Consider the following 16513-nt stretch of genomic DNA (forward strand, 5'->3'; position numbering starts at 1 on the left):
ATATGTTATTGACCACAAGATTTAAAGATATCTCTGTTTATCTTGTATTTTAACTGAGTAGATTTGATTACCTGCAGCTGTTGAAGATTACTTATTCATCGTTGTTGTTGCTGTTGTTGTTGTTGTTGTTAGAGAATTAATATTTCCACTTCTTAATGCTGTCCAATTATGAGCTACTTTCAATCACATTTTCTAATTTCCTGGCTTCGTTTTAATTATGTCAGTTCTATCTCACATATAATTTCCAGTTTGATTAAAGAAAATTATCCATTGCTTTCTCTTTTAATTTTTATTTATTTATTTATTATTATTATTATTATTATTTTTGCATGACAGGATTAATATTAGAAGACAGTCTGTAGGAATGGTGTATTATAAAAAATAGAGATTTGTGTATTAGGTTGGAAAAATGGATGGAAGTAGTCTTTTTTTTTATGTCATTTGGATAACATCAGCGTTGCGTTCTGTTTAAGCCATAATCTGTGTGTGTGTTGGTATGTATGTATGTATGTATGTATGTGTGTATGTATGCATGTGTGTTTGTTCCTTCCTCGGTGAATTGCTGTTGGCAAGCTCTCACATTCAATTGCAATCAAAGAACTCCTCTGATTCTCCAGGTTGATTACGATTGCTCAAAGTTCTTTCCTTTTTATATCTGAAATCTGCTTCCATTTTTAATAGATGGAACTGGAAATCTTTAAATCTTACATTTACATATGGATACTAACTCACACACACACACACACACACACATACACACACATGAACATATATGTGTGTATTTGTGTACATATATACATACACGCATACATACACACACACATATATACACACACACATATAAACATATATATATATATATACACACACACACACACACACACACACACACACACACACACACACACACACACATATATATACATAAACACACATCATAACGTCCAATTTTCTATGCTTACACACACACACACACACTTATGTAAAAGTGTGTGTTGGAAAAAAGAGTTAATGTTCTCTTACATTTTTAATATTTTTTGTTTTTTTATGTTTTGATATATTTTTTTTTTCCATCTCAATTTCTTTTGCTATCATTTTTCATTTTATACTTTTAGTAAAAATTGCTGACAAAAGATGAAATTTCATTTAGCCTTGCATTCAATAAAACAACAAGTAAATAAACAAACAAACCAAAGATGCTGCCTGAAATTACTTCTTTTGTAATATCCAGTCATAACCTAAGCTAAATAATTTTCAATTAAATTTCATCAGATATATATGTATAGACTAATTGCTGTGCTGATGATGTATATTGAGGCAGAAGCATGTCCAGCACTGTTCTCTTGTATTCAGACATTCAGAATGTCTTTTCTCTAATGACATTTCAGTTTTGAAGAATTCATAATTCTTGAGATTATTTCCTCATCTCATTTGGAGTTGGTACCAATTGCTGACAAGTGATTGGTCTCTGGAACTGGAGATAATTTCAATGCATCAAAAATTTATTTTGTATGTTATTATTCATCTTTATTGTTTAAATAGATACCACTAACTGCTCTCTGTTGTTTGTTTCAGCTCATCTCCATTTCATTTACAATTACATACACACACACACACACACATACACATGTGTGTGTGTGTGTGTGTGTGTGTGTGTGAATGTTTGTATGTACAATCATTATATTGCTTTTATGTTTGATTCTAGCTAGGGGTAGAGAAAAATCTCTCTCTCTCTTTTCAGTGGTGCAGAGGCTACATCTTTTGCTTCCATTTACACCGGAGGACTATTGAAAGATGTAAATGAAATCAACATGTATTAGGCTCTTCCTTTTTACACACACACACACACACACACACACACACATTATGAATGTGTATGTATGTATTCATTTTTTTTTTTATTTCTCACAATCCCTGCATGTTTTTTGGAACAGGATGGAAAATTATATACTCTGGATTCCCCTGTATAAAATGACTTTATTTACAGGAAATTCTATAAGAACTATGAAAAGGCCATCTCCAACCCCTTACATCCATTAACAGACAGGTTGATGCCTTAGTTAATAAGGTTGATGATAAAACTAAGCCATACAGTTTTAGGAGCTTCCATTTCCTCCTTAAGGACCATAAGCCTTATTTCTTTGTAAATCCCTCTATCAGATTAATTAGCCCTGCCATGTCTCATATAAGCAATATTAGTAAGAGGATATTGGAAGGGGTCATAACCTTTATTTTTGTCACTTCCTACCTCTGCCTTGAGCACCTTCATCTTTTCTTCTCTCATCTGAATTGTTGTCATCTTTACAATAAGGGACCTGTTCTGGCCTTTTTTACTTTAATCCCTAATCTCCTTATATAAATTTATTCCCCTGGGGGGGGGGGGGGGGTCGCAGTCTTGTAAACTGCATGGTAACCTCACTAGTGCTGATGGCGGTGTTAGGAAGGGCGTTCAGCCACAGAAACTATGCCAAAGTAGTTCTTGGATGCAGTTCTTGGACCTATCAGATCCTTATCAAACTGTTCATGCCAACATGAAACATGGGTATGATGATGATGATGATAAACATACATACATATATATATATATATATATATATATATATATACACTTTTATGTGTGCCTGTGTGTATGCATACACTCACATTTATATACATTCACAGTACACATTTACAATCACACACACACGTGCACATGCTGGGTGTAGAATTCGTATATAAAATTTTGTTTCTCTTTTCTTTTTTTTTTTCTCCCATTTCAAAATATAGAAAAATCATTTCTGACTAATTTTACAATTAATGCATTTCAGGAAATGACTTCAAATTTCATTTAAATAAGAATTTTTTTCTTCTTTTAGCTACAGGAAGAATTCAGCAAAGTGTGCCATTACTTTGCTGTTGTTGTTGTTGTTGTTATTTGTTGCCATAAAATTTTTAATGTATGTTGGATGTCTGCTGCTATTTTCTGATATTTTCACGAATATTTTACTGTTTGTTAATTTTTGATGTGAGATTAATTATTGTCAGATCTTTGAACAAAAGTTAATCAATTAAATTGACTGAATGTGTTGTCTTTTGTGTTTCTCCATTTACCGTGGAATATTTACCGATGTTTCTGCGAATTATTCAAATGCAAGATTTACTTCTCAAAGAATAAAAAGATGGAAAGATAATTGTCACATCTTAACATCCTGTTCAATATTTCCCAAGTCTGATGCTCAGTCTTGTAATGACTGGGTAGAAGATACCTAAAAATGAGTTTGTTTATTCAAATGTTTATAGTGTATGCACTTGTGGTCACATTATTATGAAAATTGGAATTATTGCAGGAGAGACTTAGTTACAAAACTATCCTGAAAATGGTGTCTGCCTCCCTTAAGTCTTTGTCTTAATAAAAGTATAAACTGCAACAAGTTCTTAGTTATATAAGTCAATGAGGGAGCCTCTTATCAGTCTTTCAACTGGTTAGAAATAATAGCCAACTTTCCCTTAAGTTAAACCCTTAAAAGATTTGGGTAGTAAGGGTGGAATGTTTTTGGTTATGAGTTTGTTGAATCAGGATTGACTTGAGACTAAACAACAACAACAACAACAACTGCTTGTATGAACTGTGGGACTGTGAATGCTATATGAGTTTGTTTAATTAGTTTTAACTAATCTTAACATACTCAATGACTGGCTGTAGCAATCACAAAATATACATACATAGGGATATATAAATATATATATAACTCACGATATATATAAATATAGGTCCAACCCATGCCAGCATGGAAAGCAGACGTTAAATGATGATGATGATGATATATATATATACATATATCACAAAATATACATATAATTCTCATTGTGACATTAAACATTGATTATTCACTGAAACCATTTCACGACTGGAAATTCTGTCTAAACCTGTTCTATTTTCATGAAAGTTTATTATTGTTTACATAAAGACATTGGAATTTTGCTGTGGTTTTTTTTCTACCTTTCCTTTTTTCTTATTCTCTTTTTGTTGCTAATCCTTTGGCGTCCTTTAACCAGCGAGAAAAAGTTAATGTGAATGACTTCCTAAATGTTCTGATGTCAGACCCAGGTCCCCAATGTCTCATGTGGTTACCAATTCTTCATCGAATGAGTCAAGCAGAAAATGGTGAGTAAATCAACACTTTAATTTTTTTTGTTTCTCTAGAGTTAATTAAATACAGCATTAATTAATAGGATGTTAATTTACTGTGATGGTTAGTTCATTATGGTGGTAACTGCAGACTTATTTGAAATACTTCAGTTATGCTAAAACCATAATTATTTACTCTGTGTAAGTTGGTTTATAAAAGAGTTATATCAATTCAATGTAAAAGAAATACCAATTCTGTAATCTGCTGCCATTATAGAAGAAAAGTTCAAAATAATTTGACTTGTCATAAAATATGTCTTCTACAACAAACAGTGAAGTGAAGTCTGGCTTTGTCAGTTTCCATCAATATTTTACTGAAACTAGTTATTTCTCTTATTGAATCTGCATTACAACAACAACAACTAGAAGACCACTTTAGAGTTTGAAGATCTCTGGTGAGGAATAAGAAATTTCAGATTTTATGATATATTTCAAACAAAACACCTTTTAGATCTAACTCATAACCTTCATAATGCTGATGTTTATGGGGTGGGCTTTAGATCAAAATGATGAACATGATGATGATGATGATGACACCACCAGCAGCAGCAGCAGCAAGTTAAATACTGACCAAAAAGTTTAATATATCTTTTAAGGATGAAGAATATTAATCTGCTTCTGACAGTTTCTATCAATTTGCATTGATTACGTTTTGCTGTGATTGATTCCTATATATATACCAGCCAGAGATAGTTTGTCTCTCTTTCTGGTGAACTTACATAACATCTCTTATCTTTTCCATCTTTGTGATTTTATTTATCATTGTTTTATAGAAAACAATGTTTAATTAGTATTAAATCTGATGGATGTTTAGGTAACGATGGCAGTCATTACATAACATCCCTCATATTTATTAAACATTCTTTTCTATACACCCAGCTCATTGTTTTCTATACATGCAGCTATACACCCAGTACATTGTTTTCTATCCACCCAGCTGTACACCCAGTTCAGTGTGAGGGTTGCAACCGAGAATCATTTATGGGATTTCGCTATAAATGTCAGCGATGCTATAACTACCAATTGTGTCAAGATTGCTTCTGGAGAGGTCGGACATCAGGAAATCACACAGACTCCCATGAAATGAAGGAATATTTATCCTATGTAAGTACTAACAGCTACTAACCCTGCCATCTGGCTTCAATCCATCTTATTTTCTCTTTATTCGGGACCAGTTTTTGCTGGACACATCAGCTTAACTTTCAAATTGATTTCAATTTTATACTCTCCCCATCCTTTTCTTTAATCTCTCACACTTTGTGACATTCATTCCTTCTACCCCAGAACATCATCCCCCTGGAATCTCCTCTCTGCTCATGACTTTCCTGCAGGTGTTTCAACAGGACACTAATATCATCGATCTCACCAGTCTCCAAGATCCTGCAATGGCCATGGGTATCTGTCCTTCTTCTAGACTCAGCAAGTAAAAAAAAAAAAATAAAACTTCCCCACCAAAAGACTCTTATGCTGCTGTAGACTTCTTAGTCTACTTATAGTGCAAATGTTAGCTAATACCTACTGATGTAACTAGTAGTAGCAGTAGTAGTGGTAGTTGTTGCTGCAATAACACCATCACTAACAAGTGTAGTAATTAAACCTTTCTGTTTCAGTTAATTTTGAAGATAATGAAGAATTTAGTAAACTAACATTGTCATTATTTCGCTGGTGTTTGGAACATAAATTGAAATGAAATTTTGGTTCAGAGTTTTAGTTTAGATCACTTTAACCTTTTGTTCCCATATGTGTTGAAATACATTGCCTTTGTTTAACCCTTTCATTACCGTATTTATTTTGAGATGCTCTGTGTTTCTTTCAATTAATTTTAAATATAACAAAGAATTTAGTAAAATAACTTAGTAATCATTAAGCTAGTGTAAGGAACATAAATTGTGACCAAGGTTTGGTGGAAGATTTTAATTCAAGACTTATGAAAACAAGACATTTGTACAACAGAGCCAGAGCTGGTTTCAGCCGGATTGGTATCAAACGGGTTAAGTTGATTTTGAAAATAGTGAAGAATTCAGTAAAATAACTTCATCCATTATGAAACTGGTGTTTGGAACCTAAATTAACATGAGATTCAGATCACTTGAAAACAGGAAGCATCATAAAAAGAGGGGCAAGACTAGTTTCAGGCAGAATTGCATCAAAAGGGTTAATAACAGCAATGACTGTTGCGTGTATGAAGGATTTGGGATTCAGGCCCAAAGCTTCACCCCATTCATAGAAGAGCTTGGGCCTTCGCAGTTGCTTGAATCAGTTCCACTCCCTGACCTTTTGTGTTCAGCCATGGGGAAATATTACCTTGTTTGGAAACTAGGGAGGGCTGTCTCCAGGGAGGGCTGTCTCCAGGGAGGGCTGTCTCCAGGGAGGGCTGTCTCCAGGGAGGGCTGTCTCCAGGGAGGGCTGTCTCCAGGGAGGGCTGTCTCCAGGGAGGGCTGTCTCCAGGGAGGGCTGTCTCCAGGGAGGGCTGTCTCCAGGAGAGCCATCTCCAGGGAGAGCCATCTCCAGGGAGAGCATCTGACTGTAGAAAATATGTCTTTATGAATTCCCATGTCTGAATTATACAAACATAGCAAAGTGGACTTAAAAAGTGAAAGAAAATGTAAAGTGTGCGTGTATGTGTGATAAGATTTTCATGAGCCAACAAGGGAATCCACATGTAATCAATTGATCTGTCCATTTTGTAATTTTTTTTTACCTATTTTCCAACCCATACCAAAACGGAAAATGGACATTAGATGATGATTGTCTCTAAGAATATTTTTTTCTCTCAAGATAATTTCTACCTTGTATATATTTCAATATCTGAGTGAATATGAACATCTTAACTATGAATGTACATACCTGTATTTCTGGTTGGGTATAAATTGAGGGAGATTTAGCTGCTATTTCTACCAGGTCAAGCAACCATGTAACTGCCCCTTTGTTGGCACTTTTTATTTACTCTTTTACTTGTTTCAGTCGTTTGACTGTGGCCATGCTGGGGCACTGCCTTTAGTCGAGCAAATCGACCCCAGGACTTAGTCTTTGTAAACCTAGTACTTATTCTATCGGCCTCTTTTGCCAAACTGCCAATTTACGGGTACGTAAACACACCAGCATCAGTTGTCAAATGATGTTGGGGACAAATACAGACGCACACACACACACACGCACACGCCGGGCTTCTTTCAGTTTCCGTCAACTAAATCCACTCACAAGGCTTTGGTCGGCCTGAGGCTATAGTGAAAGACATTTGCCCAAGGTGCCACGTAGTGGGACTGAACCCAGAACCATGTTGTTGGTAAGCAAGCTACTTACCACACAGCCACTCCTGCACCTATGAAGTATTGTGTAATGGGTTAGATAAAACCTGGCTGTAATAATACCTGTGTGAGGGGGGGGGGTAACATGTGGTGGTGGTGGTGGGGGGTGTTTTGAGATAAATATTTTAACCTGGAGATGGAAAATCAGTCTTTTCACTGTCGGGTTTGCATTTCATTGGGTATTGTGTGCTACGTATAGTGTTATCTTCCCCCCCTGCTCTTATCACTTTACATTTCTCTTATAACAAACAACCCAGTGTCTATAGCATGACACAGTTTGTTCGCTTGGATAATATCTCCCCTCAACAAAAAAAAAAAAAAGAAAACCTTCTTAGTATTCAGAAAGCCTTTCTGCCATGCATTACTGAATATGTGTGTGTGTGTGTGTGTGTGTGTGTGTGTGTGCCTATCACTAAATCTAGATAATTGTTATCTTAGACATATACATTATATATTTTTAAACACATACATGCATGTGTATACTCACATGTATATATACACATATATACATATATAAATATATAGATATATAGATATATGACTGTGCTCTTTTTCTTAATACATTTACAAATCAGTTTCAGTTCTTCGTTTTACTAGTCATGGACGACCAAAAATATCTAAACAAAGTAACATCTTTACATTTATTTTGAGAAATATAATGTTCAAAGCTAAAAATGTCATTTAAATCCATTTAAAATCCATTTTCACACTTTCTCTCTCTATTTTTGACTCCGACAGGGAAGCACAGTAAGTGACACCTTAGACTTTGTTTCTTGTTTTTGAACTTGTAAAATTAACTTACAGCATAGTAAATAGTAGTTACTAAACTCTTCTAGTCTTATAAATAGTAGCTCATAAGTAATAATATTCACAACTAATGCCTGTCTGACTTTTATTTCCTTTCGTATTTATGCATCTGAAATCTTCCATATAACATCTTGTGTATATAATATTTCCAAAGTCACTCTCTCTATATATACACATATATATGTGTGTGTGTGTGTGTAGTTTTTCTCTTTTAGTTGCATGTTCTTATGTTGGTATAAAAATGATTAGCTGGCTTTGTAGAATATTTATATAGATCAACACAAATATATACTTTCGTAGAATCTGTATAGATCAATATAAACATATTCTTTGTAGAACGTGTTAATGCAAATATTATATGCTTTGTATTTAGAATAAATTCATATGACACTGTTTATTAATCACAACATTATTGAATTAATTTCACTTGTTATAGAATTTTTGTTTTTTCACTTTGCCAACCTGTCTGAGATTGCTTCTGGTCTCAGAATACAAATTTGATGATTTAAAATAATTTAAATTAGAACTTTCCTTCAAAATTTTGTGTTACATTCCAAACACTCACCCAACTGTTTCAGTGCCAACCCACCCGTGACTGACCCTGATTCTTTGATGCACACTTCCTGTTTTAAAGAGAATTGAATTTAAAACTTTCCTCAAAAATTTCAAGTTCTCAATATCAGCTTAACTATTTTGGTTCCAAGCTGCCAGACATATTTCCTATTTTAAAGAGCTCTAAATTAAAATGTTTCTTCCTAATTTCTTGTTAATTTCTGTCGTAAACAGCAGCAAAACCCTTTTTACCTATCAACCCACCTACTACCCCTGGTTCTACAAAGCAAACTTCCTGTTTCAATGTGATCCACTTTAAAACTCTCCTTCAAGATTTCTGTTTCAGTCACCAGTTTAATAATGGTAAAATGATTCTAGTTAAATTCTTCATTATTTTCAAAATTTATTGAGAGAAATACAGTATATTTCAGAAGAAATATGGTACCAAAAGAGTTTAGCCTATAATTACAGTTATTTTGGTGAAAGCTGTCTCCTCCGTTTCCAATGGTATCTTGTAACATTAAATAGGACCATTTTAGTTTTGAGAACTTTCCATTTTCTCTATAGAACCAAAAAGATCTGACTGAAACAATAAAATAACAAATGATGGTTTATTGTTGTTATTGAGTTCCAGGTCAACAATGGTTGAGTATATCTGTGAGGAATAATATTACTCTCATGAGCAATCTACCTTCAAGCATCGGTTATTCCCAGATAACCAATGCCACCAATTTTAGAGTCAGTATCCTGTTTGCTTTTCTCCATGACTACCAACATTATTTCCAAACCCAAGAAAGATAAATTTGAAAGCAGAGGCAGTGGAGGGGGGGGGGGAAGTCCAGATAGATCTTGTCAAATTTCCATTTGGTTTAAATGTGCAACAAGTCATGACTGGGATGTGGCCTGGCCCCCTTAGGGTGCAAGAAGTTAAGGTCCAAAACACTTGGCTGAGTGGGGTTTCTTCTTTGAAGGCCTTCTGCTGTTCAGCTCTTTTGAGAGTTTTTTAGTTTTGTAATTTATGGGAGATTTGACTGCTATTTTGAGCAGTTTGAATTACTATCTAAAAGTTCCCATGTCTAAACGCAAAGTTGAAATGAAGGGTGGAAAGAACCCTTTGCCTGCTCTCTCCAACTCAACCCCCATTTTCAGTGGTTTCATGTAAATCATAGGAAAAAAGATTAGCAAAATTGCAATATTACAAAAATTAAAAAATTCCAGAATAAAAGAAAAAAAATATAAAAAGTGTTAAATTGTAAAAAACAGAAATAGGAAATAAGATTTTGTATCCAATCTGAAAAAAAAAACTATATATGTGATACTGTTGATGATGATAATGATGATGATGGTGATGACGATGATGATGACGATAATGATGATGATGACGATGATGATGACGATGATGATGGTGATGGTGAGGATGATGGTGAGGATGGCCAGGAAGTGATACAGTTGATTACTTGAGGACTTAGCTTGGTTTCTGGTTCTTATCTTTCTTACTCTTATCACCTTATCTTGTTTCGATTTTGTGTGTGGGTGTGTATATGTGTGTATACATATGTATATCGGTGTGTGTATATATGTGTACATATATGTATGTCTGTATATGTATGTGTCTGTTAATATACATACATATATATATATAATATATATAAATGTATATATATGTGTGCATGTATATGTAAATATATATATATATATATATATATATATATATATAAATGTTTATATGTGTGTATGTATATATGTTTGTATGTATATATATATATATATATATATATATATATATATATATGTGTGTGTGTGTGTGTGTGTGTGTGTGTGTGTGTGTGCATGCGTGTCTGTGCTGCAAGCTAAACTATATTACTTTATCCCACGCTACTCTTGAAATTAATGTGCAAGTGGCTGAGCACTCCACAGACACACATGCCCTTAATGTAATTCTCAGGGAGATCCAGTGTGACACAGAATGTGACAAGGCTGGCCCCTTTGAATTACAGGTACTGCTCATTTTTGCCAGATGAGTGGACTGGGACAACGTGAAATAAAGTGTCTTGCTCAAGGACACAATGTGTCGCCGGGAATTGAACTCACGACCTTACGATTGTGAGCCGAATGCCCTAACCACTAAGTCACATACCTTCAATATATATGTATAATCTGACGTATATATATGTGTGTGTATATGAATTCATTTCATTTATGCTGAAATGTTTTTCAATTCTGTGTGTGTGTGTGTGTGTGTGTGTGTGTGTGTGTGTGTGTGTGTAGTATGCTAATGCATCCAGAATGTAATAAGATTTATATAAGTATGGTCTCACACACACACATACTGTATACATATGTAATGTCCAAACAAGCTATTATTTGGCTTTTAGTGTGTATATATTACGTATGCTGTAGTATGTATATCATCATCGTCATCACCATCACCATCATCATCATCATCATATGTCCATCTTCAGTGCTGGCATTGGTTGGACGGTTTGACAGGAATTGGCAAACCAAAAGACTGCATTGTACTGCAGTGAGGTCTGCTTTTGGCGTGGCTTCTACGGCTGCCTGCCCTTCCTAACATCAGCCACTGCACACAGAGCGATGCTGGACTGCTTTCTTCATGGCACAACAACTGCAAGGTCATCGAGTAACTTGCTGCAAGACAAACACCCACCTTGACTGAGGGGGGGGGCTTTGTACCAGGTGAGAGGAGAAGAGGGAACGGGGCCAGAAAGAGAGAGATGGTGGTGGTGGTGATTTGTTGGGAGCAACCCAGAAGTTCCAGGGAGGAGGGTATAAATGAAATGGTGAAGAGGATTGGGTGGGGAGAGTGGGAGGGGAAGGTAGTGAGTGATGAACACAGGTGGAGGGAGGGGGATGTTAGGAAGATCTGTTGTTGGGGGTGGGGAGAGATTTGGCAGGGACAAATTGTGTGCAGAGGTAAAGACACAAATGACAATTTGTATATTAAATATGCAGAAGAAAATATAATTTTTAGGTGTTTCCATCAAATGGTGGAGTCATGTGTGGGACTCTGAGTCAAACCCATTTCCTTTCTCTTCCTCACAAACCAACATATTTCTCATCTTGCACGCTTTACCTTACTCTGTCACTGTTGCTCACCTGGACAACACCTTTATCTCCTCCATTTCCAGTGATTATATTTCAATTATTACGTATACATAATATCACAGTATCAGCCAGACCATGAAGATGCTGTTGTACATTGCTGATCACAATGCGCTTCCAATTCCGCCTTGATTGTGCCATTCTTTTCCATCTTGACCCCAACTGCTTATCTAAATCATTTCATCGTGGTTGTGGAGACCTTCCAAGAGGCCTTCTCCAATCTCTTGGCAACTGCACAAGTCCACCACCTGTTACTTGTGCTTCCAGTATTCTGTGGTCATGTCACTCATTCCAATCCATTCTCGAATTCTCTCATTTATTTCAACAAAGGAGAGGCTTGAAACAAAGCCGGACAATGCCATGCATGCCAGGCTCTTCAAAAGCACCATTCTACCTGCGCTCTCATACACAGGTGAGACATGGGCTGCTACGAAGAGGATGAAACATCAATTGGCCATGACACAAAGAGCCATGGACAGATTCATTCTGAGATTATCAATACGAGATCATACATAATGTACTGCATGTCTGTGGAGTGCTCAGCCACTTGCACATTAATTTCACAAACAGGCTGTTTGGTTGAGCAAATCAACTGGAACCCTTGTTGTCGTAACTGATGGAGTGTGTCAGGTTTTCTTTGTTGTATGTTTCATATTATCTGTTACATAACTCTCTTTCTCTGTAACAGTGCAAGCAAACTAACAAACAAAAAAACCTTGGATTATCATCATCATCATCAAACATCCATCTTCCATGTTAGCATGCAGTGATGGCTGTTTCGGCATGATTTCTATGGCCAGACGTCCTTCCTTCCTAATGCTTGAAATACTTGTGAATTGAAACCTAAAATGGAGATCCTCCCCCACCCCACCCCCACCACCACCACCATCCCATGACCACCACCACCACCCCGAAAAAATGTAACCATCTGGAAATGAAACTCGTTAATGGTACTGTTGTAATGGGCCTCCCCCCCACCTTTTATCCTGTAGTTAGGCCCCTGAAATGTATAAAGACTGGTGTTTCTTTTCGAATAATGCCAGAGTACGAAAAAGACAAGGAATTTAGGAAATCTTTCAACAATTGATCAAACTGAAAGTGAAAAAACTGCAAAAAAGAAAAATAAATCAGTGTCAAAAATGGATTTAAATAAAGTGGTTTGTTGTAAGAAACTGAAAATGGTGTTAGATGTCAATAAAACTATTATTACAACTACTACTGCTACTACTACTACTACTACTACTAAACTACTTCTGCTACTACTACTACTACTAAACTACTTCTGCTACTGCCACTACTGCCACTACTGCCACTGCTACTACGACTGCTACAGCTGTATCAGGTGTATGGGTTTTGAATAGTGATGTAAAACTATTACTGCAAACACTTCTGATAGAATCACATTAGTGATTCTATCAGAAGTGATAGATTATTTTCTTGTCCTGCAACCAATTTCAATTCACTTCAATTACATCACAAAAACACCTTAAAAGAAAAGCAAAAAAAAGACCTCACTTCCTGCTTTCTCAGCTCTTAAAATTGCATGTTTTTTTCGTTTTTTTTTTTTATGTGTTGGCATGGTTGTGTGATTAAGAAGTCTGCTTCCCAACTATGTGGTTTCAGTTTCAATTCCCACAGTACGGCACCTTGGGCAAGTGTCCCCTACTTTAACCCTGTCCCTCTCCAATCCCCATCACTGAAACTGGCAAATGAGAACTGAAAGAATCCATTAGGTGTGTGTGTATGTGTGTGTCATCATCATCATCATCGTTTAACATCCGCTTTCCATGCTGACATGGATTGGACGGTCTGCTGATGACTGGCAAGCCAGGAGAAGCTGTACCAGGGTCCAATCTGTGTGTGTGTGTGTGTGTGTGTATATATATATATATATATATATATATATATATATATATACACACACACACACACACACACACACACACACACACACATATACATATATATATATATATATATGAGTTGTCCCGAGACCAAGGCCTCTACCACGATTTTTAAGAAATGAGGTGGAAAACTAGCTCAGGGAGGCAGGGACGCTATCCGCTGAGACCCCTTTTGGAGCCCCCCCTACCTATATATATATATATATATATATGTAAGAGCATATGTGTATGTTTGTGTGTGATAATTTACACTTGTGTTCAACTAAAGCCATGACCTATGAGCCATGTTGTTGTTGTTGTTGTCTTCGGTCAGCAAATCCTGCACTTGCTTCATTCCTTCTCATACAAGTGGGATAACAAATCCCCTTCTTGAAAAACAGGTAAGGGTTTGTGACAGGAATGGTGTTTGGCTGTAAAATAATGCCTCAATAATATAATCACCTAACCCATGCTGACATGGAAAAACAAACATAAAATATGCAGATCTGGAATATTTTTTCTAATATTATATTCTAACCCAAGGCAATAATCTTAGAACCGTCAGCAATCTAAGCTAAATGCCTAGTGGTATTTCGTCCGTATTTTCATTCTGAGTTCAAATCCTGCCATAGTCGACTTTGTCTTTCATCCTTTTGGGGAGGTCAATGTAATTGACCTACCCCTCCCCCAAACTTGCTGGCCTTGTGCTAAATATTTGAAACCAATATTACATTCCAACACGTATCTTTACTAACAGAAAATGGTAACGAAAATAAAATTGATAAGCTTTTCCTTAACTTAACTTCGTGATTAGTTTATCTTAACTTTCAGAGGGGGAAAAAATGCCATCTGGTTTTAAATGTGAGGGATTTTATTGATAAATTTGATGAATGCTAGATTTTGAAAATTACAACTTGATTTATTTATTTGTTTATTTATTTTTAGAAGTTTTATCAGCGAAATCCCCCCTGATAAAAAGCTTATCTTTGCCTACCTGAAAATACTTTACACTGGTTTTTCTTATCACAGAAACTGTATTTATCAGAACGTGATCGTTTTTATTATTATTATTATGATTATTATTATTCTGTGTTTTGTAGAAATCTCCAGCAAAACAGATTGGTCATTCATTGAAAAAGTCATTCCGCTGTGTACCAAGCAAACCAAATCATAAAATTCCTACTTTTTCTGACGTTCCAGAAAACCGAATTGATTTAACAAATATTGTGTAAGTGTTTCTTCAGTTTCGTATTAATCAAATTCTTTGCCTGCGTAGATATATTCTCTGTGATAAATGTGCATATATATTCATCCATGCTTATGTTTACATATGAAATTCTTATTTTGGTTGGGTGAGTCTCTGGCTGCTCTCATGCTTCTTCTGTGCATTCAGACAGTCACCAGGTAAGTGATGCCATAACTTGCCAGCCAGATGAATCTGCTGTTCACATACAGGTGAAACTGCAAAGTAGAAAGAGACTGAATTGGCCTAAATATATTATTAATCTCTACTATGGTATTGAGCATTCTTCTGACAGTCAACACTAAACATACATATAAATATATGTGTTTTTATATATATATATATATATGCGCACACACACATACATACCTGAACTGACTTATTACTTCATCTTATGAATGTGTATGAACTCCTGTAGAATGGTCTTTCTCTCTCTCTTTACCTCTCTCTTTCTCCCACCCTTTGTCTCTCTCTTTCCCTCCCTCCCTCTCTTCCTCTAATTCTCTCTCTCTCTCTCTGTTTGTTTCTCTCACTTTTAACTTTTATTCTTCCAACCCAGTGTTTATTCTAAATTATATTTCCAACCATTTCTCTTGTGCTACATGAAGCTAAAACAAAGAATTGGTTGTAAAATTTTCAGCAGAAGCAACAGTTCCTTAGTTCTGGGAAAAGATAAATGATTTTTTTTGTTGATATATACTTGTTTTTTTTTTTTTTAATATTATTTTATGTGGAAAATGTTTGTAGTCCCCCCCCCCCCACCTTGACTCTACCCTACGTAGGGATTAACTCCTTTTTTAGAAACAATATTTTTTTGAAGAACTCTGATGGAGTTGATTGATTTTTGCTCATAGGCATTTATTGTTATTGATCACCTGGAACATAAAAGATAAAATTGATTTCGAAATCTGTTCAATAATCAAGGAGATCATCTTAAAATGTCAGATACACGCCTTGGCATGACTTTTGTCCCTTTCTTCCATAAAATCCCAGAAAAAACAGTAAAGAAATCTTAAACACCAAAACTGAGAAGATTACAATTATCCACCCAGAACAACATGGCATCTGTAGAAGGTATTATTAAATTGACCGTCTGGCAGAATTCTTAGCATGCTGGCATTTTGTCCATCTTTACATCGTGAGTTCAAATGCTGCTGGGATTGAAATTACCTTTCATCCTTTCAGGGTTGATGAAATAAGTACCAGTTGGTTGTAATTGACTCATCCCCTTTCCCCAAAATTACAGGCCTTTTGCCAAAATTTGAAACCATTATTATTATTATTATTATTATTATTATTATTATTATTATTATTATTATTATTGGCAGCAAGCTGGCGGAATCGTTAGCATATTGGATGAAATGCTCAGTGGTATTTCACCCGTCACTACATTCTGAGTTCAAATTCCACCAATGTTGACTTTGCCTTT

At 35.5% G+C, this 16513-nt stretch overlaps 1 protein-coding gene across 10 annotated transcripts in view; it reads left to right on the top strand.

Moving 5' to 3' along the window:
• LOC106872656 (dystrobrevin beta) overlaps positions 1-16513 on the top strand; it is a 310067-nt gene that overhangs the window by 186695 nt on the left and 106859 nt on the right. For all 10 annotated transcript variants that reach the window (XM_089356021.1, XM_089356022.1, XM_089356014.1 and 7 more), the window contains 3 exons: positions 4036-4144; positions 5106-5272; positions 14942-15069. In XM_089356021.1, coding sequence (XP_089212147.1) covers positions 4036-4144; positions 5106-5272; positions 14942-15069 — 404 coding nt within the window. The remainder of the gene's footprint in view (positions 1-4035; positions 4145-5105; positions 5273-14941; positions 15070-16513) is intronic.

This window comes from Octopus bimaculoides, chromosome 8 (assembly GCF_046866305.1).
Source record: "Octopus bimaculoides isolate indiv1 chromosome 8, ASM4686630v1, whole genome shotgun sequence".
NCBI lineage: Eukaryota > Metazoa > Mollusca > Cephalopoda > Octopoda > Octopodidae > Octopus > Octopus bimaculoides.